Genomic DNA, 13,658 nt, shown 5'->3' on the forward strand with positions numbered 1-13,658 from the left:
TACAGCAGGATGCTGTAGTTTAGTGCTGTATGATATACAGGGGACTTGTTAAGAGAATAAACCGTAAGAGTTCTCATCACAAGGGTAATTTTTCCCTTTTTTTCTTCTTTCTTTTCTTTCTGTTGTATTCCTATGAGTAGGTGGATGTTAGCTGAACCCACTGTGGTAATTATCTCACAATATATGAAACTCAAAACATTATACTGTATGACTTAAACTTACAGAGTGCTATGGGTCAATTGTCAATAAAACTGAGAGAAAAGTTTTTAAAAATTAAAAAAAAACAACCAGGCTAAAAATATATATATATTTCTTATTCTTCATCTAACAGATAAAATTATGTTCAAAATAGCCCTGGCTGGTGTGTGTCAGTGGATTGAGTGCTGGCCTGTGAACCAAAGGGTCAAGGGTTCGATTCCCGGTCAGGGCACATGCCTGGGTTGCAGGCCAGGTCCCCAGTAGGGGGTGTGCGAGAGGCAACCACACATTAATGTTTCTCTCCTTCTCTTTCTCCCTCCCTTCCCTTTTCTAAAAATAAATGAACACAATCTTTAGGAAAAGAAGAAATCACAATATTAAAAAAACAAAACAACGCAAACTGACAACAACGATAATAATGGAGACTGTCAGAGTACCAACCAGTTACAATGGATTTGGTGCCTGACTGTAGGAATGGTGAGATATTACGGAGGTCAACGTGACTTGGAAATTGAATGTGGTATTTCAGAGGGAGGACTAGAGTATTACTAAAGTTTGTAGCCTTTATGGTTAGCAGCAAGTGGTGTGATGAAGTTACATAAACATTACAGGATTTGCCAGAATACCGAGATGTGTTTAAAACAACGCTTATAGTAGCTTGCATGATGTCCTTGAGGTAGGCAGGAAAGACATGACCCATTTTTGTAATTTTTTTAAGAAAATTTGTTTTCATTACCATAGTAATAAAAAGTCTTTGTACATGTCTGGCGTGTGACTGAATGAGCCAGATTGCTGGAGTGTTGTGTACTATCTGAGGGCTCCAATGTAATGTTTACATGTTTGGGAAAAGGTTAACTTACATAATTCAGTATTTGCTTAGGCTTTGCATATGCAAAGTGTTAGTGTTCTGTAATGTAAACATTAACTTAGAGTATAGGGTTCTATAGTCCAATGACGGTTAGTTATTATAGATCATGATCTGAAAGGGTAACTTTTAAGCCTTTCACAATCATTTGAAATCTTGGATACATGAGATTTTGAAAGTGTCCATGGACTGTTAAATTCCGTTTGTAGTTTGCATTTAGTTTGCATGTCATTTGGACTTTAACCAGGCATAGGACCTCATCCAGCCAGATGGTGTCAGGGTGACGTTGAAAATCTTTGGAGAATTAGTAAAACTTATTACACTGCCCAGGAAATTGCCAATTGAATAAAGGCTTATTGAAGCATTTGAGTAGTAAATGGAGACATTAGGGCTCCTTCTCCTGTACAGTTTGATCAGTTTGCTACCAAAACACTGAGTACACAAAGAATTGAAGTCTCTAATTACCTTAGGTTGGTGGTAAATGAGAGCCTTATATAGAAGCCTGTTTCAGTCATTGATGGTCGTTACGAATTGAGCCTGAAGTGAAGGTTTTAGGGGAAAGATAAACAGTGATTAACTTGATCTATGTTATGGGATATGACATCCTTATAGCAAAGTTGTGTGATGGGTAAAGTAGAAAATGCATATGCATCGAAGTAACTTTGGAAGGCTAACTGAAAAACAGAAGTTTTTCTGGCTTAACAGGGGATGCACAAGGCCATTTGGAATACAGTGTTTATATAGTTTTGAGGCTTCACTGATAAATTCATCATCATACGACATATGTTGCATAACTGAAAAGTTCAGTTTGGTAGACTGCTCCTAAAAAATGTCTACATAGTGAGTCCTAAGTGAGGTGATACGAGAAGAGTTTACAATGCTTTATTAATATTCTCATGGGACTGGAGAGTATGTTTCTCTTCTTGGATTCCACACAGATTTTCAGTTTCTTGCTTTTTAAAATCTTTGTGTAAATTTTTTTAAAGATTTGCCCTGGCTGGCGTAGCTCAGTGGATTGAGCTCGGGCTGCGAACCAAAGTGTCGCAGGTTCGATTCCCAGTCAGGGCACATGCCTGGGTTGCAGGCTATAACCCCCAGCAACCGCACATTGATGTTTCTCTCTCTCTATCTCCCTCCCTTCCCACTCTGAAAATAAATAAATAAAATCTTTATCTATTTATTTTTAGAGGGGGAGGGAAGGAGGGAGAGAAACATCAATGTGTGGTTGCCTCTCCCGCTCCCCCTGCTGGGGACCCAGCCCGCAACCCAGGCATGTGCCCTGACTGGGAATCAAACCGTGACCCTTTGGTTCACAGGCCCGCACTCAATCCACTGAGCTACACCAGCCAGGGCAAAATCTTTGTGTAATTTTGATAGCAGTACATTGCGTGACTGTCTCTATCAGAAATATTGATGATTGCTTTTATTTAGGAGTTCCTTTCAGATGCTCCCTTCAGTGTTGTATGAGACCTATCCTATCTGAGGTTTTTTTTTTTTTTTTTTTGCATTATGCTGCCTGTGAATAATTGTTTTTGTGGCTTTAATTCAACCATCATTGTTGAACCCAGCAGATGGATCTCAAATTAATTAACATTATTTCTCCATTCTAACCTCTTTTTTTTGCCCCAAATATATGTATTTAGAGTATTTGTATTGCTGTTATTGTTGATTGACGAATGAGATTTAGGGTGCCTCTGAATATATACTCCCTATAGATTCATTGTTGTTCGCTTGCTGTTGTGATGTTGGAGGGGAAAAGGAGGATAGCAAAGAAGAAAAAGGAGTGTTATTAATAGTTGTCAATTGCATATAGAACCAACATAAACATTGGTCATCAGAGAATTTCTATCATCTGTAATAATTTAGGAATATTATAGGCAAAGTGGTCTTAGACCACCTATATATCTGGTTGCTGGGGCAATAGTTCAAAATACATTGTAAAGTCCTATAGTTTACTTATGGAGTTACTCTTTTTCATTAAATGAAATGATGTGTGGCGTAAAGACTTTTGCTCCTTTTATGGCTAAAAGGACTGCATCTTACAAATACTTTGGAAGTGAGAGCAAGAACAAGGGTTATTGATATATAATAGTATGTAGACATAAGAACTTTTATTTTATTTTTTATTATTGTTTAAGCTATTACAGTTGTTTCCACTTTTCTCCCCTTCCCCTCCCCTCGCCCAGCCCCACCCTGTCCCAAACAAGGTAGTAACAGGAGCTTAGAGACATAGAACAGACTGACAGCTGCCAGAAAGGAAGGGAAGGGTGTGGGAGGAAAGATGTTGAAAGCATTAACCAAAAAACATTTATTTTAATCTTCACCTGAGGACATACTTATTGATTTTATGGTGGGGGGGGAAGGGGGGAGAGAAACATCAATGTGAGAGAGAAACATCAAGATCAGTTGCCTCTTGTATGCTCCCTGACCATGGATTGAACCCACTACACAGGCATGTGCCCTGACCAGGAATCGAACCCACAAACTTTCAGTTTATAGGACGGTGCTCCAACCAAGTGAGCCACAGTGGCCAGGGTGAGATAGGAACATTTGTAGAATTATAAACAATATTAAATCCCAAAGATAATATTAATTGCCCAAAGAGATAATAAAATATAATAAAAGTTGAGTTTTTAAAAATCCAACAAGAATACATTATTTTTTTTCCTTGCATCCATTTTGCTTGTGATTTTGATGTGATTTCCCCTTGTCAAAATCATTTTACAGAGGTAATCATTTAACATGCACTGTCTCTTTTAGGACTGGATCTGCCATTTATGATGATGCCTCATCCTCTACTTCCAGTTAGCTTACCTCCTGCATCAGTTGCCATGGCAATGAATCAGATGAACCATCTAAATACTATTGCCAACATGGCTGCTGCAGCCCAGATTCACAGCCCACTCTCCAGAGCTGGGGCCTCTGTTATAAAGGTAAGAATCATGATTTAGAAGAGGACAAAGGTGTTAATGACACATAAATTTTAGTAAAATTTTAGCAAGACTACTGGATCTTTAGTATAAACCTAGAACTCATTGACCCAGTTGCCTAGCATACAGTATTGATGAATTTGATTTCTCACTGGGCCTGCTGAGATGTTTTGTTGTTTTGTTTTATTGCTGCTGTTTGTTTTCAGTCCATGATCACAGCTCTCACTTTTAATACGAACTTCCTGTCTTTCAGTCCTGGGCAGTGGGTGGGAGGCGTGGCCAGCCTGATGACAGCAAAAAGTGTGCAAAACCCAGTCCCACTGCTGGAGTGAAACCAAGTACACACTGTGTATCTTTCTGGTGGGTGCAAGGCCATTGTAGAGCAGTACTTGCCCTTGGCTATGACGTTGAACCTGCCTGAACTTGTTTCCTCAACAGCAAAATAAAGGCCATCGTACTCATCTATCCTTTTTATGTGATTGGCTGTTGTCTGGAGAGAATTGTGAGGAACACATAAGCTTTAAAAAACTCTGAAACATTAAGCGAATATTTACCATAATTTAGCACTTTATTATCACAATGAAAAATACTAATTTTCAAAATTCCATGACCACTGGGGAGTGAAACAAACAATATTTTATAACCTTCCTTATGTCTCCTGTTAGTTTGGCATGGGGCCCCTCTGCTCTCTTTCCAAGAATCACGGGAAATAGCCTGTAAAACAAATCTTCCCCAGAGAATATATTTATTGATTCCAGAGAGAGGAGAAAGGAGAGAGAGAGAGTCATCGATGTGAAGGGGAAACATCGATTAGTTTCCTCCTGTGTGCGCTCGACTGGAGAGCACACCCGCAGGCTCGGTGCACGCCCAGACCAGTGACCGAACCCGCAGCATCTTGGTGCACGGGATGATGCTCCAGACAACTGAGCCACGCGCCAGTGTGTGAACTAGCCTTTTCAATATATTTTTCCTGGCAAGAGGAGATCATGTGAGGGCATGTAGTTATTCAGAGCACCCCATTTTTTGAGTCTTCATTACTTTATTCAACAAATACTCTATCCTTAATATGTACATGTCATATTGAGCAATATGGGAAGTCGATAAATAAGATGGTCCCTTATCTAAGAAAAAGAAGATAAAAAACATGTACAGTAAAATGACAGCAAACTCACAATTATTAACAACCATGCCTAGAACAGAAGCAAAAGCAAACTAAGCAAACAACTAGAACAGGAACAGAACCACAGAAATGGAGAGCACATGGAGGGTTAGCAACAGGGGAGTGGGAGGAGGAGAGAGGGGGAAAAGGTACAGAGAATCAGTAGCATAGATGGTAGGGAGAAAATAGACAGGGGGAGGGCAAGAATAGTACAGGAAATGTAGAAGCCAAAGAACTTATATGTATGACCCATGGACATGAACTAAAGGCAGGCGGGATGTGGGTGGGAGGGGTGTGCAGGGTGGAGGGGAGTGAAGGGGGGGGATGGGACAAATGTAATAGCATAATCAATAAAATATATTTTAAAAAAAGACAGTCCCTGGCTTCCAGGAATTATAAACTAAACGTGAGACAAACAGCAAATACCCATGCGAACTGCACTAACAAGACCCACTGTGATGGACAGCAGAGAGAGTCACCGGGCATGGAGCTCGGAGAACATAAGTGGCCGGGGGTCACAAAAGGCGTTAGAACTGATAGATTTGAACTTGGCCTTGCAGTACTCATATGCTTGTAACAGACGCACGTGGGGGTGAGAGAAATGAAAGCAGAAAAAATATGGGATTCCGGGCATTTTATTTGATTGGTTTCCGGTGTGAGAAACTTCTAACATGACAAAGAAACCTTATAGCATAAACTTTGTAGGAAAGGAAAATAAACATGGATACATTTGTGTTAAACTTTCTATATTTCTATGGCTAAATATTTGTGTAACTCCTCCCCTCAGCCTATGCTAGTAAATCATAGGCCTGTTGTTTGAATATATGATCAGTGTCTAAACCAAGAATCCGAGTTGTCTTTGAGAAAAAAAAAATCATCGACAAACAGTATTTAAAAGATGGAAGAAGTTTCCCGCGATTTGAAATGGGCTGGCTACTAAGTATTTGTGACCCCACACACAACTGGGGAATGGTGACATGATACTCTCAGTAGAGGCATGCTTAGGGCTCTTCAAAGGAATATTCATTTAGTTTCTTAATGACAACCAAGTCAGAATGAACCAGGTACATTCCGGTTGAACAGGACTCTCAGTGTGAGAATGCAGCTCATGATTGGGATTTGCTTATTGGTGCTGATGAAGATGAAAAGGGAAAGAGAATGGTCTTCTTAAATAATCAAAGTAGCATTAGTGTATTAAAGCAGTATAATTAGATTTTGGTTTATTATTTGTCTATTTTACATGCAAGCTTCTTAAAAAGAAAGAACCGAGACTTGGCTGGTGTAGCTGAGTGGATCGAGCACGGGCTGCGAACCAAAGTGTCGCAGGTTCGATTCCCAGCCAGGGCACATGCCTGGGTTGCAGGCCACGGCCCCCAGCAACCGCACATTGATGTTTCTCTCTCTCTCTCTTTCTCCCTCCCTTCCCTCTCTAAAAATAAATAAATAAATCTTAAAAAAATAACACAAACATAAATTTAAAAAATTATGTTGTGAACATAATTTTATGTTCACAAACATAAAATTGGATACTATTTTTAAAAGTTGATATTTGATCACAGGCTTAAGTCCTGCCAAATTCAGAGAAACCATATTATGCTGAAGAAAATTGAATCTCCTTTCATATACTTATTTTCAATAAAATCCATTGAAAGTAATATATTTATATTGTAGTCCCTTTTCTAAAATGTCTTTTCAATTCTGTAGAAGCGGATTTTCATCACAGTATGATAGGGAAATAAAAAAAATTGAAGTGTGTAGTGAGAGGCTTTTTTTAAAGATTTTATTTATTTATTTATTTTCAGAGAGGGAAGGGAGGGAGAAAGAGAGAGAGAGAAACATCCATGTGCGGTTGCTGGGGGCCGTGGCCTGCAACCCTGCCATGTGCCCTGACTGGGAATCGAACCTGCGACACTTTGGTTCACTGGCCGGCCCTCAGTCCACTGAGCTACGCCAGCCAGGACACATAAGCACATATTTTTTAGCAACTAATTGAATCAGGAGAGGCCACCTATATCTGGTTTAAAGAATTTGTGTATCCATCCCTATTTTTTTATTGAGTTCCTATTATGTATCAAAAGGTTTTTATAATGGGGATAGACAAACAGAATTAATAGCTATAATTTTTGTCTTTTTTTATTGTTGTTCAAGTACATTTGTCTCCATTTTCACCCCACCATTTCCCTCCACCCCATCCATCCCCACCTCCCACCCTCGAACCCATCCCCTTTGGGTTCCTTGATGGCCCTTCCCCTATTATCCCCTATTATCCCTCCCTTCCTCAAGTTACTGTCAGTTTGTTCTTTATTTCAATGTCTATGGTTGTATTCTGCTTGCTGGTTTGTTTTGTTGATTAGGTTCCACTTATAGGTGAGATCATATGGTATTTGTCTTTCACTGCCTGGCTTATTTCACTTAGCATAATGCTCTCCGGTTCCTTCCATGCTGTTGTGAAGGGTAGGAGTTCCTTCTTTCCTTATTGATGTGTGGGTCACCGGCCAGCAGTGACCACGGAAAGCTGCGGATGACTCGACAAAACGCGAGAAAAAAACATGCACAGAGACAGACTAGTTTCTGTGGAGAAGTAGGGACAGAATGGCCACCCCCCCAGTGGGGAGCGTGCCGATTTACTGTCCAAACCTGCTTTTATTGGGCTCGTTTTGCATAATAATTCAGGTAAAGTACAGTACTCATCAGGGGGAAGTAAGGAACCATAGAAAACGAGGAACTCTGCCGGTCTATTGAGTCAGGGTCAAAGAGCTATAAGACTTTGAGGAACAAACTAACATCCTCCTTGGACCCCTCTCATTCAACTGAGAGCATTCTAAACAAAGCAGGTTTCACAGGAATTTACAGGTTCTTTCTTAGGCCTAATCACCCGGGGAACCCGCCCTTTTCAGCACAGGGCTGCACCACCCTGTCATTGTTTCAGGCTCAGGTGGAGCAAGGGAACTAAGGCAACCAAGAGATAAGGAGATTTTCTCCGAGACGATGAAAACTCAGGCTGTGTCAAAGCCGAGGAGCGAGGGTCCATCACCCCCTTTTGCTGCAGCCCCCCAAGTCCTTCTTTTGGGGGGCCTCCCAAAGTGATCGTGCCTGTCTTAGGTCATTCCCCCCTTGGGGAATCTTACCCGTCTTTGGCTAACCGACTAAGCTTTTGGGGTTCAGTTATGAATAAAGCAGCAGAAGCAGCGCTCCTGCCAGGGAGACAAGCTTTTGTCTCCTTGCTGGCTTACGGTTCCAAGGGCGTTCCCTTAGCCTTAGCCCTGGCGGGGGTTTCAGCTTCTGATACCAGGCAGGGCGGTTCCCAACACTTTATGCTGTGTACTATTCCATTATGTAAATGTAAACTTGCATGTTTTATTTTTTACTATGTGAGACCAGAGTTCCCGAGTTATGACAAGAATCACAATGACATATAGTGATATAAATTTTCCTACATTCTTCTTGCTTAAAAAATTACTAATACATGATTTGTTAATGTGATATGTTTGTCTTAACCTTTTCAGGGTTTTTAAACGGAATGATGTAGGGTGCAGATACCTGTGATTGCCTCTTATTTGCATATAATATGCATTTTTGTAATGTCCCAATCTAGTTGTGTTTGTTCAAATGTTCATAGACTGACACGAAGACAGAACTTAATGTACTTATTCATGATATTTGCCTAGTCACATACTGTTGAACACTAGAATGAAATAAAAACTCCTGATTCCCATCACAGACTTAACTGTTCAGGGTTTTAGATTTTATATTCGGGTCACCAGCCAATGGTGTACCTGTAAGCCAGCTCTCTGAAAGCAAAACAAGATGAAATTAAAAAGAAAAAAAACCCCTCTGGTTTATAACATTTGCCAGGTTCTGTGGTGTATGTATTCCTACTGTGACTAATTTCAAGTCACAAACAGTTTAACACCTGACTGACAATATTACCGAACATCGAGCAACTGGCTTGAGTTTGTGCGGGCTCCAGTCCTTTGCTCTAATTTTAAAGCGTTGTGTGAAATTTGAAATGGTTTTCAAATTATACTCTGCATGTCAGTCTCCCCCATATCCATTAAACCAACTAAAATAACATAAATTCAAAATAAAATCGGTCTAAAACCTTAAAAAATAAACAAATACAAATTTGTGTTTGTTTTTGGAGAGAGGGAAGAGTTGGAGACGGGGCAGCAAAACACTGATTAAAAAAGAAACAAAAACTTTTCAAACACGTTTACCTACTCATTTCTATTTCTTTGGAAAATGATAACATGTTAAGTAAAAGTTTGAGAGATCTCTCTAAAGATGAACGTGAAATAAGCAGCTTGTTTTCCAGTTGAAATGATACTGCCTTAATATAGGATGATGTCAAATTGGAATGGGTATAATTGCATTTGGGCCTTTCTTCTGCCCGTCTCTAAATATTTCTGCCATGATGTGAAAACAAGTTTGCTCGTTAGAAGTGTCGATTCCTGCAAATGCCCTTAAAGACGGAAAGCTGACACGAGGGCAAATGAACCAGGCTGACTATTCACCACTGCTTGCATCTATTTTTACTGTCTTTTCACAAGTAGGGCAGAAAACCATAGATTTTTAGGGCTTTGAGAAGTGACATGCCTTTTAGGAGCTTAGGATTTTTAAGAAATTGTATATCTGCTTATACTTGAATAAATTTCCCTCCTTTCATGGACGTAAACAATTAACAATGAACAGACCAACTGTTCAACATGGTTGCCACCAACCACACGTGGCTCTTTCGAGTTAAATTAATTAAATGAAATCAACACTTCAGCCCTGGCTGGCGTAGCTCAGTGGATGGAGCGCAGGCTGGGAACCAAAGTGTCCCAGGTTCGATTCCCAGCCAGGGTACATGCCTGGGTTGCAGGCCAGAACCTCCAGCAACCGCACATTGACGTCTCTCTCCCTCTCTCTCTCTCTCTCTCTCTCTCTCCCCCCTCTCCCTCCATTCCCTCTCTAAAAATAAATAATAAAATCTTAAACAAAAAAAAAAAACACTTCAGTTCCTCAGCTGCAACTAGCCGCTTTTCAAGTGCTTACTAGTCACATGTTGCTGGTGACTACTATACAGCACAAGTATAGAACATTTCCGTTCTTGCAGCAAATTTTGTTGGGAAGAAGCATTCTAGACCATTAATTAGGGTAGGCAAAAAGTCCAGAGTCACTAATAATCTTTGCGGAAAAAGGATAATGCAGACTTAAACATCAGGAAGCGAATTGCGATTAGCCTTGCAGTTGGCCAGAAAAGGTACTTATCGTTGAATACTGGCTGGCTTTCTCATTATTGTCACAATTTTCTGTTAGAAAACGCAGAGCAAGAACACAGAATCTACAGATTTAGCAAAGGTTTATAATGTGCACAGGACTGTGTTATATCACTTTATCAAAAACAGAATGACATAATCCCCACTCCCAAAAGATTTTATACAATTATATACTGTTTCTGGCCAGAGCTGTAAAATTTGTTGGCCAAGTAAGATACATCTAAAACCAGATTTCTTTTTTTTTAAGATTTTATTTATTTATTTTTAGAGAGGGAAGGGAAGGAGAAAGAGAGAGAGAGAAATATCAACGTGCGGTTGCTGGGGGCCATGGCCTGCAACCCAGGTATGTGGCCTGACTGGGAATCGAACCTGTAACACTTTGGTTCACAGCCTGCGCTCAATCCACTGAGCTATGCCGGCCAGGGCTGTTTTTTTAAAACCAGATTTCATTCGCGGCAATGTGGCATAAGGGGTAATAACATGGGCTCCGAGGTCAGGGGTCTGCCTATATTTGAATCCTGGTTTCACCACTTTGCTATGTACCTTTTGGCAAGTAAATCAACCTACCTGGATCTCTAAGTTTGCCTCATTTCGCAATGGAATGGGGATAGTAATCGTACCTACCTTACAGTGTTAACGTGAGACTAACTATGAGCACTATTTAGTGTTGGGAATAAGGAAATTAAGAACTAAATGTCCTCTAATAGACAAGAACCACATTGTAGCTAAAAGGAAATGATAAGGGAGACACAGGGCAGGTAAGCAAACATCCTGTGTCTAGCAGACGCTCTCCCCTGAGTAGGCTAGATAAGCAATGCTTTGTAGTTTTTAATGAGAAAATAGAAAACTAGCTAGCTAGAGCCAGGAGATGACTAGGTGAATGAACAAACAGCCTGCCTTCCCGCCTTAGGCAAGAATGCTTGGTTTGAAATCCCCACGTGAGGTCTCTGTAAGCGAATGGCTAACTGCCACGTCTGCTTCTGTATAACGCTTGCTTGCCCGCCCCTATATAAGAACGTAGTTGTAAGCGCTCGGCGCGGCTCTCGTTTGCAGCTCCTTGTGGGCACTGTGTCGCTGGACACTTTGAGAGTTCGCCCCTGCGCAGGTGAAACTTGGCCAGTAAAGTAACATCTTTGAACCCCTGAAAGTCTCCGATATTGGTTCTCGCGTGTGCTGGATGCTACATTTAGCATCTAGTAAGTACTCAGTGTATGTTAAGTAATATCATTTGATGTTTTCTATCCATATAGAAATAGTAATAAGAAAGCAATATCACAGTCAAAAGCTAGCCTGAGAAAGAAGGGGAAAGCTGTAACTTCCCCTGTATACATTCCTCTGTGTAACCTCTTAGTACCAGAACCAAGAGTACCTCCACCAGCAGATGCACATGCAGGTACTGGGCCCGCCTCCTAGAGAGTATTTGCTTACCTGTAATGGCTGCTTTGTTCTCATTGCCCCTGAAGAAGGATTAGGGATCTGGAGGGGACTGCGAATGGGGGCCCAGTGTCTTATCAAAATTGATCTGATTTGAATTTTGTTTCAGATGATCTTTGAACATTTACATGTGGATTATTTTGTCTTTAGTTTGAAGTATGAGCATCTCTAGGCCATATGAAAACACCCATAGGCTTTCCTTCCATCTCCAATGGGCATATTAGGCCTTCAATAACTGTGCGTTGCATGAACGAAGGAAAACTAACGATTCACCGGATATTAAACATTGGGGAGTGTTTCCAGCGTAAATGATCATTAGTGAGGCAGACTTTAATTACAAAACTTGAGAAGACATTACAAGTTTCAAACAAATGGTTTTTTTGTTTTGTTTTTGTGTGTGTATGTGTTTGCTGCTATTGTTGTTTGGTTTGGTTTCTTTCGGCCAGAACCTAGTTTGGGACTATTGTTACACCAGGCACATGGTCTTTTGTTTTGGCTTAGATTCCTTTATTGTTGGCTCAGCTATTAGCATGTATAGCTAATAATTCATATAGCTATAACATGAATTAGAAATTGCATTATGGTCATGAGGCTGGCAAGACTATACATCCTTTAGTTATAGCACCGCACGTGGCTCAATCCTGAGAGCAAAACAGTTAAAATAGCGGACTGGTAGGAAAGGCTGCTTCCTAGTTGACATTTAAATATTGTAAAATACAAGGTTTTTTTAATCTGTATGTGTGGAAAACCTTGTAATATCAGTGTGCCACTGTTTTCTCTGTGCCAACGTATTTAAGACATTTCAGCAGGAAGTTGTTATTTGGACAATTCTCAATACCATCTGATTAGCTGTGTTTTTTGTTCGCCCGAGCAGCTGGCAATTAATGAATTGATAGGAAATGGTCACAAGGCAGTGGCATTAGCATGCGAACAGCTGGCATTAAAATTAAGTCAATGCAGAGAGGGTTTTAATTTGATAATTCAAATTCACTGAAAAATCACTAGTTGAGTCTTCCATCTAAATGCTCTGTTGAAACACAAAGCTATTGTTATCTTTTAAACCTGAGAGGAAGATGCACTGAGAACCAGGGGTCGCGCGTGTGTCCGTGTGTGTTTGGGTGGGTGGCAGGGGCCCAGGTCCACACCGTAATTTGGAAGCCATACATTTTCCCGCTGAACCATTCATTCTTCCACTTGAGGGCATTTACATGCTACAAACAAATATTATGCCTGATTCCCTTAACCTTCTTCCAGAACAAGTTGCTCACATTTACAAGGCCATAGATCACAGATAGGGTGTGCCTATGGTTTTGGCCTCTCATGGTTACATGCCTCCAGTCTGCCCGTTTCTTGTCAATTCATGAAAACACTGCCATGTCCATCTATGTCCACTTGAATATTGTGCTGTTGTAAATTAGTGATTGTGGAACAAACAGCCTAATTCTGAAACTCATTCATCAAGATCTATGAAGTGTCGTGCTTCCTGTAGTATTTGGAAATACCAAACTTGGACATCAAATTCTTGCTCAGATTTAGCCGTAAGACAAGTTAGCGGCAACAATGAGCACACTTTTTATTTTCCTGTGCCTGCTTTTACGATGAAAGCCTGTCAAGTTACGGTGTGCCCCATCTCTGCAGAACTCTGGTGACAATACAGAAGGAGCACATCAATTAAATATGAAATATCAAGACAAATGCATGAATAAAATATCTAGCATTCAGACAAACGTCCCAAAGCCACTCCTGAGCCATGAAATGCCATTAAATCCTTTAGGAACTCATTAATAGATTAACATTTGGAAGCGGGAGAG

At 40.4% G+C, this 13,658-nt stretch overlaps 1 protein-coding gene across 2 annotated transcripts in view; it reads left to right on the forward strand.

Annotated features, from left to right (window-relative positions):
• DACH2 (dachshund family transcription factor 2) overlaps nucleotides 1-13,658 on the forward strand; it is a 448,371-nt gene that overhangs the window by 352,999 nt on the left and 81,714 nt on the right. For both annotated transcript variants that reach the window (XM_036016277.1, XM_036016278.1), the window contains exon 6: nucleotides 3,824-3,996. In XM_036016277.1, coding sequence (XP_035872170.1) covers nucleotides 3,824-3,996 — 173 coding nt within the window. The remainder of the gene's footprint in view (nucleotides 1-3,823; nucleotides 3,997-13,658) is intronic.

Source organism: Phyllostomus discolor, chromosome X, assembly GCF_004126475.2.
Source record: "Phyllostomus discolor isolate MPI-MPIP mPhyDis1 chromosome X, mPhyDis1.pri.v3, whole genome shotgun sequence".
NCBI lineage: Eukaryota > Metazoa > Chordata > Mammalia > Chiroptera > Phyllostomidae > Phyllostomus > Phyllostomus discolor.